Source organism: Populus nigra, chromosome 7, assembly GCF_951802175.1.
Source record: "Populus nigra chromosome 7, ddPopNigr1.1, whole genome shotgun sequence".
In the NCBI taxonomy this organism is placed as follows: Eukaryota; Viridiplantae; Streptophyta; class Magnoliopsida; order Malpighiales; family Salicaceae; genus Populus; species Populus nigra.
In genome coordinates this window covers 22,194,346-22,207,126 of record NC_084858.1, presented here as the reverse complement: position 1 = coordinate 22,207,126, position 12,781 = coordinate 22,194,346, and the positions used below count along the sequence as shown (strand labels likewise).

The following is a 12,781-nucleotide window of genomic DNA, read 5'->3' as shown; positions in this document are numbered from 1 at the left end:
CCTGTGCTTATCACTTTGTGTAGCAGCTTTTACTTTTTACTTCTTTTTAAAAATAAAATATTAAAATATTAAATTGGATTTTTTTTAGTCTTTTTTTTTAATTCATATATTAATAAAAAAACCCAAAAAAATATTATTTTTAAATAAATATTTTAAAAATATTATACACTATAATACTAGACACACGGTAAAAAATAATAACACTTCCATCCATGTAAAAGACAATACTGGATAGCATCGACTCTTCACTCAAATTAAAAAAACAATACTATAACTGATAACTTTTTTTAATTTATTTTTGTCATATACACAAAAACAATTACGTAATTTGCTTGGGATCATTATCCAATAAGTATCCTGGAATATCCTATAGCGTTTACAGAACACGCGCCGCCCACCAACAACAACAACACAGTGGTTAGGTACCCACAGCAAACTCAACAAAAGAATCCGAACCGTCCATTTGTACCCAATCAATTCTTACAACACGCCACGTCTAATACTCTAGTCATCCATATCTTCGTAATACTCTCAAAACCGTGGGCCAGGCCGCAAATTATCGAACTCTCTTCCCAGGGAGGAAGAGACATCTCGCAATTCCCCCCCCCCACATGGTCCCTCGGTTAGGAATATTTGTTCAAATCAGTTACTCCTCTTTAATATCTATCAAATTAAGGCTTGTATTTTCCCTTCTTACACCCTTACTCCCACCTCTATCCTTCCATGTACTTGTGGATGAAAGAAAGTCAACTAGTTAATTAGGCTTCGATTGACTACATGTCAAGACTTTAGGGACTATTTTGGGCGGAAATCCCAATGAGACCCCAGAACCAAAACAAAACGCCCTCTCTCTCTCTCTCTGACAATATATATAAATAAATAAATAAATAAAAACTAAAGTGAGAGTTCAGTCAGGTGTGACTGCCAAGCATGGCTCCTGCTTTTGTAATTAACGGCGACTCCGCTCGGGCCAGCGGTCGCTTTGCTTCTGTTTACAGCGAAGTCCAATCCAGCCGTATCGATCACGCGCTCCCTCTACCTTCTGTCCTAAAAAACCCTTTCAAAATCGTCGACGGCACTCGTAGTTCCGCCGCCGGCAATCCTGGTCATTTTCGTCTCTCCTCACTTCCCTATTTTCACCGATTGATCAGTGTTGTGCTGATTAAACAGTTAATTAATTAATTAAATCTCTGAAGTTTTGATATTTTTCTTTGGCAGATGAGATAGCGAAGCTGTTTCCCAATCTGTTTGGGCAACCATCAGCAAAGTTGGTGCCAAACGATGTGGACACGTTGAGTTCAGATCAGAAGTTGAAGATCGGTGTGGTTTTGTCCGGTGGACAAGCACCTGGTGGTCATAATGTTATTTCTGGAATCTTCGGTAAGTCATCTTATTGAACGAAATGTAGCCGTTATGGTTTGGTATCGTGGGGTTTGTGATTGGTTGGTGGTGGTGGTGGTTTAGATTATTTGCAGGATCGGGCGAAAGGAAGTGTATTGTATGGGTTTAAGGGAGGTCCAGCTGGGATCATGAAGTGCAAATATGTTGAATTGAATGCCGACTATATCTATCCTTACAGAAATCAGGTAAAGTTTTCCTCTTTTCAAGTTTTTTTATGTGAATGTGGGATGGTTTCGAATTGTAAGTTGGATCGATGTTTTTGTAAGAATATATCTATTGGAAATTGTTAATTTTTCAGTTATGTGGGATGGTTTTGAGTTAATAATGCAGAGAGTTTAGTGATTGAGATGCTTCGAGAGTGTGTATTGGTAATTGCGATATGAGGTGTAGTTAGTTTAGATGTTGGATTGGTAACTGGTTCAGTGCAATTTGAAGGCTTTCCTGCGTGAAAGTTAGCTTAAACGCGGGGGGGGGGGGTCCTCATTTTTTTCTTGTCCTGTACTTGTTTGACTCCATTCTAATATAGTTATTGAATGTCCATCCATGTTTTTACCCGTGCACATGCAGTATTAAGTGGAAGTTTGTATCTGATTTTATTCTTGTATCTTTTTTTTAGGGTGGTTTTGATATGATCTGCAGTGGAAGAGACAAAATTGAAACGCCTGAGCAGGTGACTATTTCCATACTTGTTCCTAGTGGAGACTTTTTTCTGTAGGTTTCGTGATTTTTTATTTTTTAAGACTTGCTGAGGATTAATGGGTGTGAACTGCAGTTCAAACAAGCTGAAGAAACAGCAAAGAAACTTGACTTGGATGGGCTTCTTGTTATTGGTGGGGATGACTCAAACACAAATGCTTGCCTCCTTGCTGAAGACTTCTGGTATGCCTTGATGGAAGTTTGTTGTTGGAATATATTTTGAATTGGGATGTTAATAATGTGGAATGAGAACTTTTTTCAACTACCAGGAGCCCTTTTGGTATAAATTTTGTTTCCTTTATTGTTCAATCAGGGTTAAAGGTTTGAAAACTCGGGTGATGGGATGCCCAAAAACCATTGATGGTGATTTGAAATCCAAGGAGGTTCCAACCAGTTTTGGATTTGATACTGCTTGCAAGGTAATTATAAGTATTCTTTTCTATTTTAATCAAAATGTTAGTATATCAGATTTTCCCTATATTACATGTTAAAGAATGTAGTTGTTGTTGGAATTACTTGATTGTACTCTTTCATGAAGATCTGCTTAAAAATTATGTGTGATTGGATGGAAACTCCATGCTTGAAGCACAAAAAATTATCTCTGTATATTAAACCTTACAGATTATTGACGATTGAGCTACACTTGTTTATCTTTTCTTGAAAATTTGTTACTTTTAACCTTATTTGTTTCATTTTATTGACTCCTAAAAATGTCAATATATCGTGTAGAATTTCATTATACAAATGTGAATTTCCCAAAGCTCGACACTTTATTTATAGATTGTAGAATCTCAATTTGTTATTCATGGTCTTCACCTGTATCTATATTTGCATGTGCTCACGTATGCAGTATGTATTTACACGCACACATGTGCCTGTGTGTGTGTGTGCAGGGCTAGTCTTTGCACTTGCCTTTAACACTTGCTTGGCCTACCATGCCTGAGTTGTTCCATTTCATGGATGTTTATTTTGCGCACTCAGCAGTGAAGTCCCTGCTCAATCGATATTATTGCTTGTATGCCATTTGAATTTCTGATTAACTATTTTTGGAGTTTTCAATCTTATCCTTCCCATGCCATGCTGCAAGTCTTTTCAGTTTGATTCTAATAGCGTGTACAGTCAACTTATTTTGTCTGTGTTCTCAATAATGCTGTCATGGGATGCAGTCACAACGAATCCTAATGCCATTGGTAGTTAGATATCCTTTTTGTCACTAACTTAATGCTATAGAACATTGATAATATTCTTGGTGCATGCAGATATATTCAGAAATGATTGGAAATGTCATGATTGATGCTCGATCAACTGGAAAATATTATCATTGTAAGTTAATACATAATTTTTCTCCAAATAATCTGTTTTCTCTGTTAATGAATTTGAAGTGAAGATGATATTAAGGTTAGCTATTGTGTTCAATTTTCCTTCCATATAGTATTGTGCAGATGGCAATTTAAACTGTGCTTTCATGTTCTTTCACCAAGTACCTGTGCTTGAACTGGCTCTAACTTCTGTATTTTCCACGTTGTCACTTTGTTGTATTTATTCCTGAAATCTTTATTTTCTGATGCAACCACACAGCTTAAACTACCTGTGTCAAATTGAGTTCAATATGCTATAGTGAATTTGCTTTCTCCATACTATCTCGAATGTACACAGGCATATTGTACATATTAACAATTATGAAAAGTAATGATTACTCTTAATTTGTGTTTGCTGCAGTTGTCCGGCTTATGGGACGTGCAGCCTCACACATTACATTGGAGTGTGCCTTGCAAACTCATCCGAACATCACCATCATTGGAGAAGAGGTACGTCTGTTAATTTGTTTCTTTAGTTTCAATTATTTTATTGGTTGAGTTTGCTTACTGGTAATTTATCAGTGTATCACGTGTTTTGCATCTCTATGAAAAAAACCTCTGTTCCATAGTTGGTGACTGCTTTGGACAAGTTTCAAGTACCTTGTATCCTCCTTTTGTTGCATATAATTATGGTCTCCATTTTATGTTAGCTGACTTGTCCGAACTGATCCTTTGACTTAACCTCAATAGTAATTAATGCTCAAGTTGATATGGGAAAGTTGAGGTTATTTTGACTTTTGATTGCAAAGCTTAGTAATTGATTGGCCCCTGCAATGGGCTGTCAAATGAAGAGTGCTTACTTTGATAGATATGAATTTTCAAAAGTTCTCAGGAAAAATCATTTTGGTGGTATCTGCAGTTCAGTTATTTTCATTTGAAGAAAAGCTTCCCATATACATTCTCTTACCCTGTTTTATCTTTTTGCAGGTTGCTGCAAAGCAGCTGACACTGAAAAATGTTACAGATTACATAGTTGATATAATCTGTAAACGTTCTGATCTTGGATATAACTATGGCGTGATTCTTGTTCCTGAAGGTTTAATTGATTTCATTCCTGAGGTAGGTTACTTTTTTTGTAACTTTAGTGGCACTGCTCCTATTTTTTTTTTTTTTAATCTTAATGTAATGTTCATTTTTCAATCTACAGCTATCTATTGAAGTGGCAATGTTTATTGGGTGTTTCTTTTCAGGTTCAGTACCTTATAGCGGAACTAAATGAAATTTTGGCACATGATGTGGTAGATGAAGATGGGCTGTGGAAAAAGAAACTTACAAATCAATCCCTGCAGCTTTTTGAATTTTTGCCACCAGCAATTCAAGAACAATTGATGCTTGAAAGAGATCCACATGGAAATGTCCAGGTATTTATTATATGTCCCATTTTATGTCTGTTTTTCACCATTTGAATTAAGCTGGCATCATTATTCATTCATATCTTTGCTTTTACCTTAAGGTTGCCAAAATTGAGACAGAGAAAATGCTTATTCAAATGGTTGAGACTGAGTTGGAGAAGAGGAAGCAGATAGGTCAATACAATTGCATTTTCAAAGGACAGTCCCACTTCTTCGGGTAATTATCTCTATTAACTACAAATCTAATCTCCATTTTGAGTCAGTATTTTCTAGGTCTGATATTACATGATCAGTTTGGAAAAATCATTTGACATTGTTCCTAATCCTGGAATGTAATGAAAAAATTAGTGCAGGATTAGTTATAGATTTCCTGATATTTGGATTGTGCTTAGGTATGAAGGAAGATGTGGTTTGCCAACAAACTTTGATGCTACATACTGCTATGCTTTGGGCTATGGTGCTGGAGCTCTCCTTCATAGTGGAAAAACTGGGCTGATATCATCGGTGAGTGATTCTACCTTTGTAACATTGTTTATTTGCTTCTTTCTTCTACCTTCTCCTTCTAGTTTTATTTTGTCTTTTCTGAGTGCTATAAGACTACTAAAATGTTGTGCTGTTTTCGCAACAGGAAAGTTCTGGCACTGCTGAATTAATATTTTAATTTAATGTTGTTATGTCTCCAGGTTGGGAATTTGGGCGCTCCTGTTGCAGAATGGACTGTTGGTGGGACTGCGTTGACTTCTTTGATGGATGTAGAGAGGAGACATGGTATTCTCCTGTTCTTTAGCATTTTTTGGACAGTCGTGTTTGTGTTGACTATGGCACATTCATTTCCTGGTTGGAATATACAAATCAAGTCATGGGTTAAAGTATACTGCATTAGGAACTTGGGTTATGGAGATCTAATATAAGCTTCAAAAAGTTCTCAGAACTTTTAGTTGACCAATCTAGGGACATTTTGGAGTTCCCTGTCTTTTTCATGATAAAAAGGTTATCAAATTTATTTACATTTATTCTTTTGCAGGTAAATTCAAGCCTGTGATCAAGAAGGCAATGGTGGAACTCGAAGGTATAAATTCTTTTCTATTCACTCTCCTCTCCTTAATTGTTTAATACATAGTGCCATCTCACTTCTGATGGTAACTATGACCTCTGTATCATTCATTATAAATGGCTTCTGCACTGATCACTAACATGGATTCAAACTAGAAACTTGTTCGGCAAATTTTACATGCTATCAATGAAATTTCAGGTGGTCCTTTCAAAAAATTTGAATCCCTGAAGAATGAGTGGGCAATCAATAATCGCTACATTAGTCCTGGTGAGTCATAAATTTATCAAACAGTATCCTTTATTTGGCCATCTTGATAGGAGTTTTAATACGCTTTAATCCTTGTAAAACATGCACTTTATATCATCATGCTTTGTGATTGATTATCTGTTTTGATTGAATCTCAGGTCCCATCCAATTCATAGGCCCAGGATCAGATGCCATTAGTCACACTTTACTACTGGAATTGGGAGCTCATGCTTAGGCATATGGATAGGTGCAATTAATGTTCTTCAGGAGCTGAAAAGTTTCCTGGACATGCATGAGATCCTCTTTTCGTTTTCTTGGTTTTTGATGCTGTTATCTGAGTTAGAGTTGTGGATTTTGTGTGTGTTTTTATTGGATGATGGTCCTTGGAAAACTCGGCTCTACATCCATCGACTGCACTTGTAAAATATGAAGCTTGTGATATTGTCTTTTCTCACTAAAGGTATAGTTTTAAAGAAATGTTTCTTGGAAAAAGAGAGATGCTACCAATCCCATCCTGTTCCATTGAAGAAACACCCATTCATTTAAGATCCAGTACTTGAACTCATCAAGTCGAAAGAAGCAGCAGCAGAATCAAACTTCTTAGACCAGCAGGACAAGATTTGATTTTGAGTAGAGCAAGTTGATTATAGTCGTTGGACTTGTGTTTGGATCCCCACTATGATAAAAGTAGTAAGCATCTGCTCCGCTCTGGATAGAAAAAGGAAATGAAAAGGAAAGATCATTGCAGAACTGTCTTCATTCCCTCTGGCTGTGTGTGATTCTGGCAGCTGCTCTCACTTTGAAACAGGCCACAAAGGATTTTGATCACATTTTTTCTTGTTCTTTTTTCAATCAAAACAAAAAAAACTAAGCATCCCAAAAAGGATTTGGAACTTTTCTCTAACAAACAGAGCATCCATTTTCTTTGCCTTTTTCTCGTTCATTTTTTATGCTTTCACGTCCAGAATTTCCATGAATCACATGCTCTGTTTATTTGGCTTTTTAGCTCCCTCTTCACACGTCATTGGAAAATGTCTAACCTTTATGGAGCTTGGCATGCTTCTCCATCCACCTTTTCCCTTTTATTTATTTTCTTATAGAGATGAACTCTTTCCCTTTTTGTACGGCTTCATTTTTGTATTCTGGTAATCTTTCAGGGTGGTAATATTATATTTCGATCTTGACTAGCAATTTATAATAATCTTGGATGTTCCCCACGTTATTATCAGCAACAAATCTTGAGATAGATCACAAAAAAATAATTTTTTATGTAAGAACATACATTTTCAAACAGTTTACCTGCTTAAAACCCTATTGAGAATGGATTTAGTCTTGGTGTATGAATAACGGTAGATGAACTGTGATAAAAGAAAACACTAGCTGGACTGATAAGGAATTCATTATTATACACATATGATGCAAGTGATCTGATTTATGGACCTGGTTCAATAGAGGAGAGTTGTATATCTTCTCTACTGATCTAACCACCAAGCACCATGGCTCATTCATTACCTTCTCCCATGCAATAATGGTTCACAACAAGGTGCAAGAACCGCTCATTGCATGTGAAACCAAAGAAAATAGTTGCAAATTTGGTTTCCCTTACAACATCTTGAAGTGGGTAAGCATCGCATCGCATCGCATCACATCACAGCCACCCAAAAAGGAAGTGTGTGTGTGTGTGTTGTTCATGGGATGGTGATGAAAAAACAAGATGGAACTTGGAAGGAAGAGGAAGGTGGTATAATATATAATACAGGTTAAAGAACTCCTTTTTACAGTGACAAGAACCAAAAGCAATCGAAAGTCAAGAGTGTGATCATCGAGGGAGGGAAAGAGAAGAAATGAAGTGAAACCCAAGGTGTAGTGCTACGAGCCACATGGTGTGTGACTCCAAACCAAACATTTAGTCATCACCATTACCTATGTCCCCCCCCATAATCATGCTCGTGTGTAGCTTTCGTTCTAGCTTCACACTTTCATCAATGGCTATGGCTATGTTACTTTTTCCAACGCTTGAGGCATAAAGGCTAAATTAAGCCATGGCACAGGTTCATGGGACCACCCAAATTCTAGCAGTGACTGTAACTTCATGCTATGGCTCGAGAGGAGGTTATTAATGGTGGTATCATTTTACCCTCACCAACACCACCTACTCAGCTGCCTCTGTTATTATTCTTCCAACCTCCATGAATTAATTCTGATTGTAACAGCCATAATTCCTCCATTTTGTAACCATTAAACACCCAAAACATATCCGTTGCTGCTATTCCTTTAAATAGTAGCAGTACTTCTGTGACTCTGGCTATTTCTTTTCCTTCTTTTTCTGATTCATTGAAAGGGCTTTTACGTAGGAGGCCAAATTGTTAAAAACTTCCTTGATTTAGTAAAAAAGTAGATGCCCTTTCAACAGAAAAATCTTTGATTTTTCACCTTAAATAATATGATTTTAAAAAAAAATACCCTTCTATTAGGGTTTTATTGAAAAATTGTGGAAAAAAACTCTAAAAAATCCTTCTAACTCCTCTCTTTTACTCTTATTATGGAAAAGTAGCAAAATATAAAAAGAAATACTCAAATCTCTTTTTAATTAAACTTGATCATCGACAACAACTACCCAGATCAATTTTATTTTTTTTATATAAGGAGTTGTATAGAAATAGAGAGGAATTGAGAGGGTTTTCATGGGATTTTCTGAAAATTTATTTTATTTAGAAGTAAATTCAAAAAACTTGTATTGTTTAGAATGAAATTCATTAACTTTTTTACTAAATCTAGAAAAGGCCCGCCGCCTGGCCGTGTGAATGACCCTTATTATTATTTTTTTGGCTCTATTTGAATGGATAATGTGTTGTTTGTCTCAAATATTTTTTTAAAAGATTAGATAATGCATTGTCTGAGGCAAACAACGCGTCGTTTGTAGTTGCTTAGATTTTGGCTATTATAATGGTTTAAAAATTAAAGCTTCAGATTTTTTTTATTCAAAAACATGTTTTTCAACCTATTTTTGATTCAAAACACCTTTAGAAATTGTGATAAACCTATTAATAGCCTCAAAAACACCCAAAATATTGTTCAAAAAACTGAAATCAACTCGAAATAAAAAGTCTGACCTAGCTCAAATCTATTTTTTCATGAACTTTAAAAATAAAAAAAAACACATAATATGAAATTTGCTCATCAAATGGAATCATTTAACACAAATATCGATATTTTTGGTGGCTTAAATCGGTTTCACCCAAAAATCTAGTGACCTCTCCTTTTCCTCTCTTAATTAGAAACTAAAAGATAATAAAAATAAACTCTTGTACAAAAAATGAATTGGAAAATATCGAGGTACTGAAATTGTATAATCTGTATAATTTTTTAAGTTCGAGAATCAAAATGTATCTTTTCCAAAACTTCTAGCACGATCCATGTTTGACATCTTTTTTCATTCTGGTCTCTTTTTTTTAATTTCACCATCAACTAAGAAATCAATAATAATTATCCTTCAATTAGGATGGAATTGCACAAAATAAAACCTCGAGGACCAAAATTAATTCTTGAAAAATACACAATGTCATCGATTCCGCATTGAAATTCCCACACATTTTAGATTATAAGTAAGAATATAACTATTAAATATAATTTCAATTGACATGTAAAATATCTTGAGTATATTTTAGACTATTAAATTAATTATAAATTTTTTAGAAAAAGATCGTTCATATTTCATGCTTGCAAGAATTAATTAAGATGCGGAAATGAGAATTCATGAAGTACACGAATATCCGAAAACTCAAGAAAGGGCTGGCTGCCTATAATCAGACAAAGAGATCCTCTTGCACAGTCAGTTTGTAGTTTCTAGGGCATCATAATTCATATGTCAAGTGTTTTGTGTCATTGTAAAATCAAGGATCATGGTGTCTCTGACTACCTTCAGGTTTTTCAATATCATAATAATTCCTTTTTCTAAACATTCCTTCCTTTGCATTATTATGTTGCTTTAAATAGATATAGTTTTATTATTTTCAAGAATCAATTCTTGATTCTCTTAATTATAATTATATATAATTTAATTAGGTCTTGTTTGTTTATTGAAAAGTATTTTTTTTAAGTGAATTCTGGAAAAGCTAATTCTACATGCAAACAACATCTAATTTTAGATGGAAATATAAATTATTAAAAAAATATTTATATTGTACCTAGTTATAATATCCAATACAATAAGAAATTATATATATATATATATATATATATATATATATATATATATGATATTGAGTGCAGGGATTGCAGGAATTCTATACAAGATATGAAAGTCTATAAATTGACAAAAAAAAAATAGGAATACTGATTAAGGGTATGTTACAGAATATTTTTCAAATAAAAATATATTAAATTAAGTTTTGTTTTTATTTTTAACATTAATACATTAAAATTATTTTAAAATATCTAATTAAAATAAATTTAATGTTTTTTTAATAAAAAAAAAACATTTTAAAAAACAGTTTCAAGTTCAACCACTAAAACAAATACTAAGCAAATTTGCTATTCACGTTTTAAATCCAATTATAAAAGCAAAAAATATCATAAAAGCAATATATATATATATATATATATATATATATATAACAAAACAAAAACGTTTTAATTTCCCTTTTTGTAATCTCTCCTGATCTGAAGCTAGTTTAAACTTGTTGATGATTGAACAGGGTGTCAAGAAATTGCGTACCAAATAATGGCCACACCCCACATGATGCACTCTGCCTTTTTGGAGGTTTTAGCAATGTACTTTTGGGATGCTACTGATCATGCACTAGCTGCAGATCCTACTGATCAATCAAACATTCAATAATGCAAATTAACACCAGGAGCCATTAACTGGAAAAGTCGTGGGTGATCTTGAATAGGATATTGAAGCTGGATCTTTTTCTCGTCTGTTCATCACTCGCAATACCCTTTATCGCTAGCTATCCCAACATTTATAAGTACTTTCTTGATCTTAAGCATCCCTTTGACATTTTCTGTAGGGTATCTTCCTCGGTGCTTCCGGTATTGCCTTTCTGTAGTTTTTTTTTTTTAATTTATGCGCTATTTATCTATCTAGACCATGACAGAGAGATCGATCTGGCTCACCCACCGAACGATGATCTGAATTAATGGATGTCGACAACTTAATTCTTTGCATGCGCATGAAGTGTAAGGAGTTCAATATCACGAGAGAGGAAAGCATACCGGCCGGCCGGTGATCACATGCAAGAAACAAGTGATTGGTAGTAACTAAAACGTGAAAGGGAATTACAAGTGAGCAGACGATCACTGATTAGGGCAACGATCGAGGCATTACAGGGCTAAAACAACAGCTACCTACAAAAAGCCATGAGGCAGTTGCTATCAAGATTTGAAGAATGAGAGAAGGGGTATGTGTTATGGGAGAGTGGAGGGACCCAAAAGGGTTAATGAAATAGTGTTTGTTCTTGCATGCACATGGCTCATCATTTACCCTACAAACAAACGCCATTAACAATATAAAACTCATCTCTGCCACGCATAATTCTCTTCTCTTATCATCCTCTCTTGCTAGCTAGATTCCCAAGCGTCCGACGTCCCACCAAATATTCACCATCACTGCTACTAGCTCACAGCCAACCACTTACCCATCGTCCCTTTGTTTCCCAAGGGTCCACTCTTGTTGTCGCCTTGTAAACCCCCGTTTTTCTTTCTTCCTTCCCTTTGATTCTTAGCAATATTTTCATGATGCAACCGTGTGATGGATTATAATTTTTATACCTTTGACTTTATTTTATATCTCTCCATTTCAAATCCTTTGTTGATATTTTGTGGAACCCATCATGACATGAATCATTGTCATTTTCACTAATCTTTAGCTAGATAATATATGTATTATTGTAAAGAAGATAAGACATGGTATGTTAATCAACTATTTATTATCTTATGCGCACTTAAAGATTATACCGGGTTCTGTTTGGTAATATAGTTCAGCCTGTTTTTTAAAGTGTTTTTAAAACTATTTTTTTACTTAAAAAAACATTAAATTAATATTTTTTCATGTATTTTTAGATAATTTTAATGTGTTGATATTTAAAATAAAAATATAAAAAACATTAATATATTTTTAATTGAAAATCAATTTTACAAAAAAAAAAAAAAAACTTTACATCATGCTACTAAACAAACACGAAGGGACGAAGTTTCACTCACTTTCAAATATATATATATATATATATATATATATATATATATAAAAAAATAGTGGAGACGTCTCACTTTCAAATCCATGTATATATTGATACACTTGTGGTAGGAATTAAAATGGTGAAAATTTGTCCATTTCGCAAGGCATCGCTCGTACCATCTTGGAGATTTCTATGTGAAAAAAAGATGAGACAATTAATAGCTCATGCAATTATCTAAACGTTAATGATAGCGTACATACATACATACATATATATATATATATATATATATATATATATATATATATATTCAATTCAAGACTTGAAGCCCTAATGTTGGTGGGTGGTAAGCATCTTAGACATATTGTGTCCTGATTCATTCATTTATATATATATATATATATATATATATAATTGATGTGTAATTAATTAATTAAATATTGTAATCTTAAACCTAATACATATTGAAGTTGAGAGAGTGGCGCCCATTAA

General features: G+C 34.1%; 1 protein-coding gene across 1 annotated transcript; it reads left to right on the top strand.

Annotated features, from left to right (window-relative positions):
* The first annotated feature begins 869 nt into the window (after nucleotides 1–869).
* On the top strand, nucleotides 870–6,599 carry LOC133699569 (pyrophosphate--fructose 6-phosphate 1-phosphotransferase subunit beta-like). Its single transcript, XM_062122866.1, has 16 exons — nucleotides 870–1,105; nucleotides 1,219–1,380; nucleotides 1,465–1,586; nucleotides 2,018–2,071; nucleotides 2,174–2,280; nucleotides 2,411–2,516; nucleotides 3,357–3,420; nucleotides 3,817–3,905; nucleotides 4,383–4,514; nucleotides 4,646–4,816; nucleotides 4,909–5,024; nucleotides 5,200–5,311; nucleotides 5,491–5,575; nucleotides 5,832–5,876; nucleotides 6,060–6,128; nucleotides 6,266–6,599. The coding sequence occupies exons 1-16, from the start codon at nucleotides 931–933 to the stop codon at nucleotides 6,340–6,342; spliced, it is 1,686 nt and encodes a 561-aa protein (XP_061978850.1). The 5' UTR covers nucleotides 870–930; the 3' UTR covers nucleotides 6,343–6,599.
* Nucleotides 6,600–12,781: the final 6,182 nt, after the last annotated feature.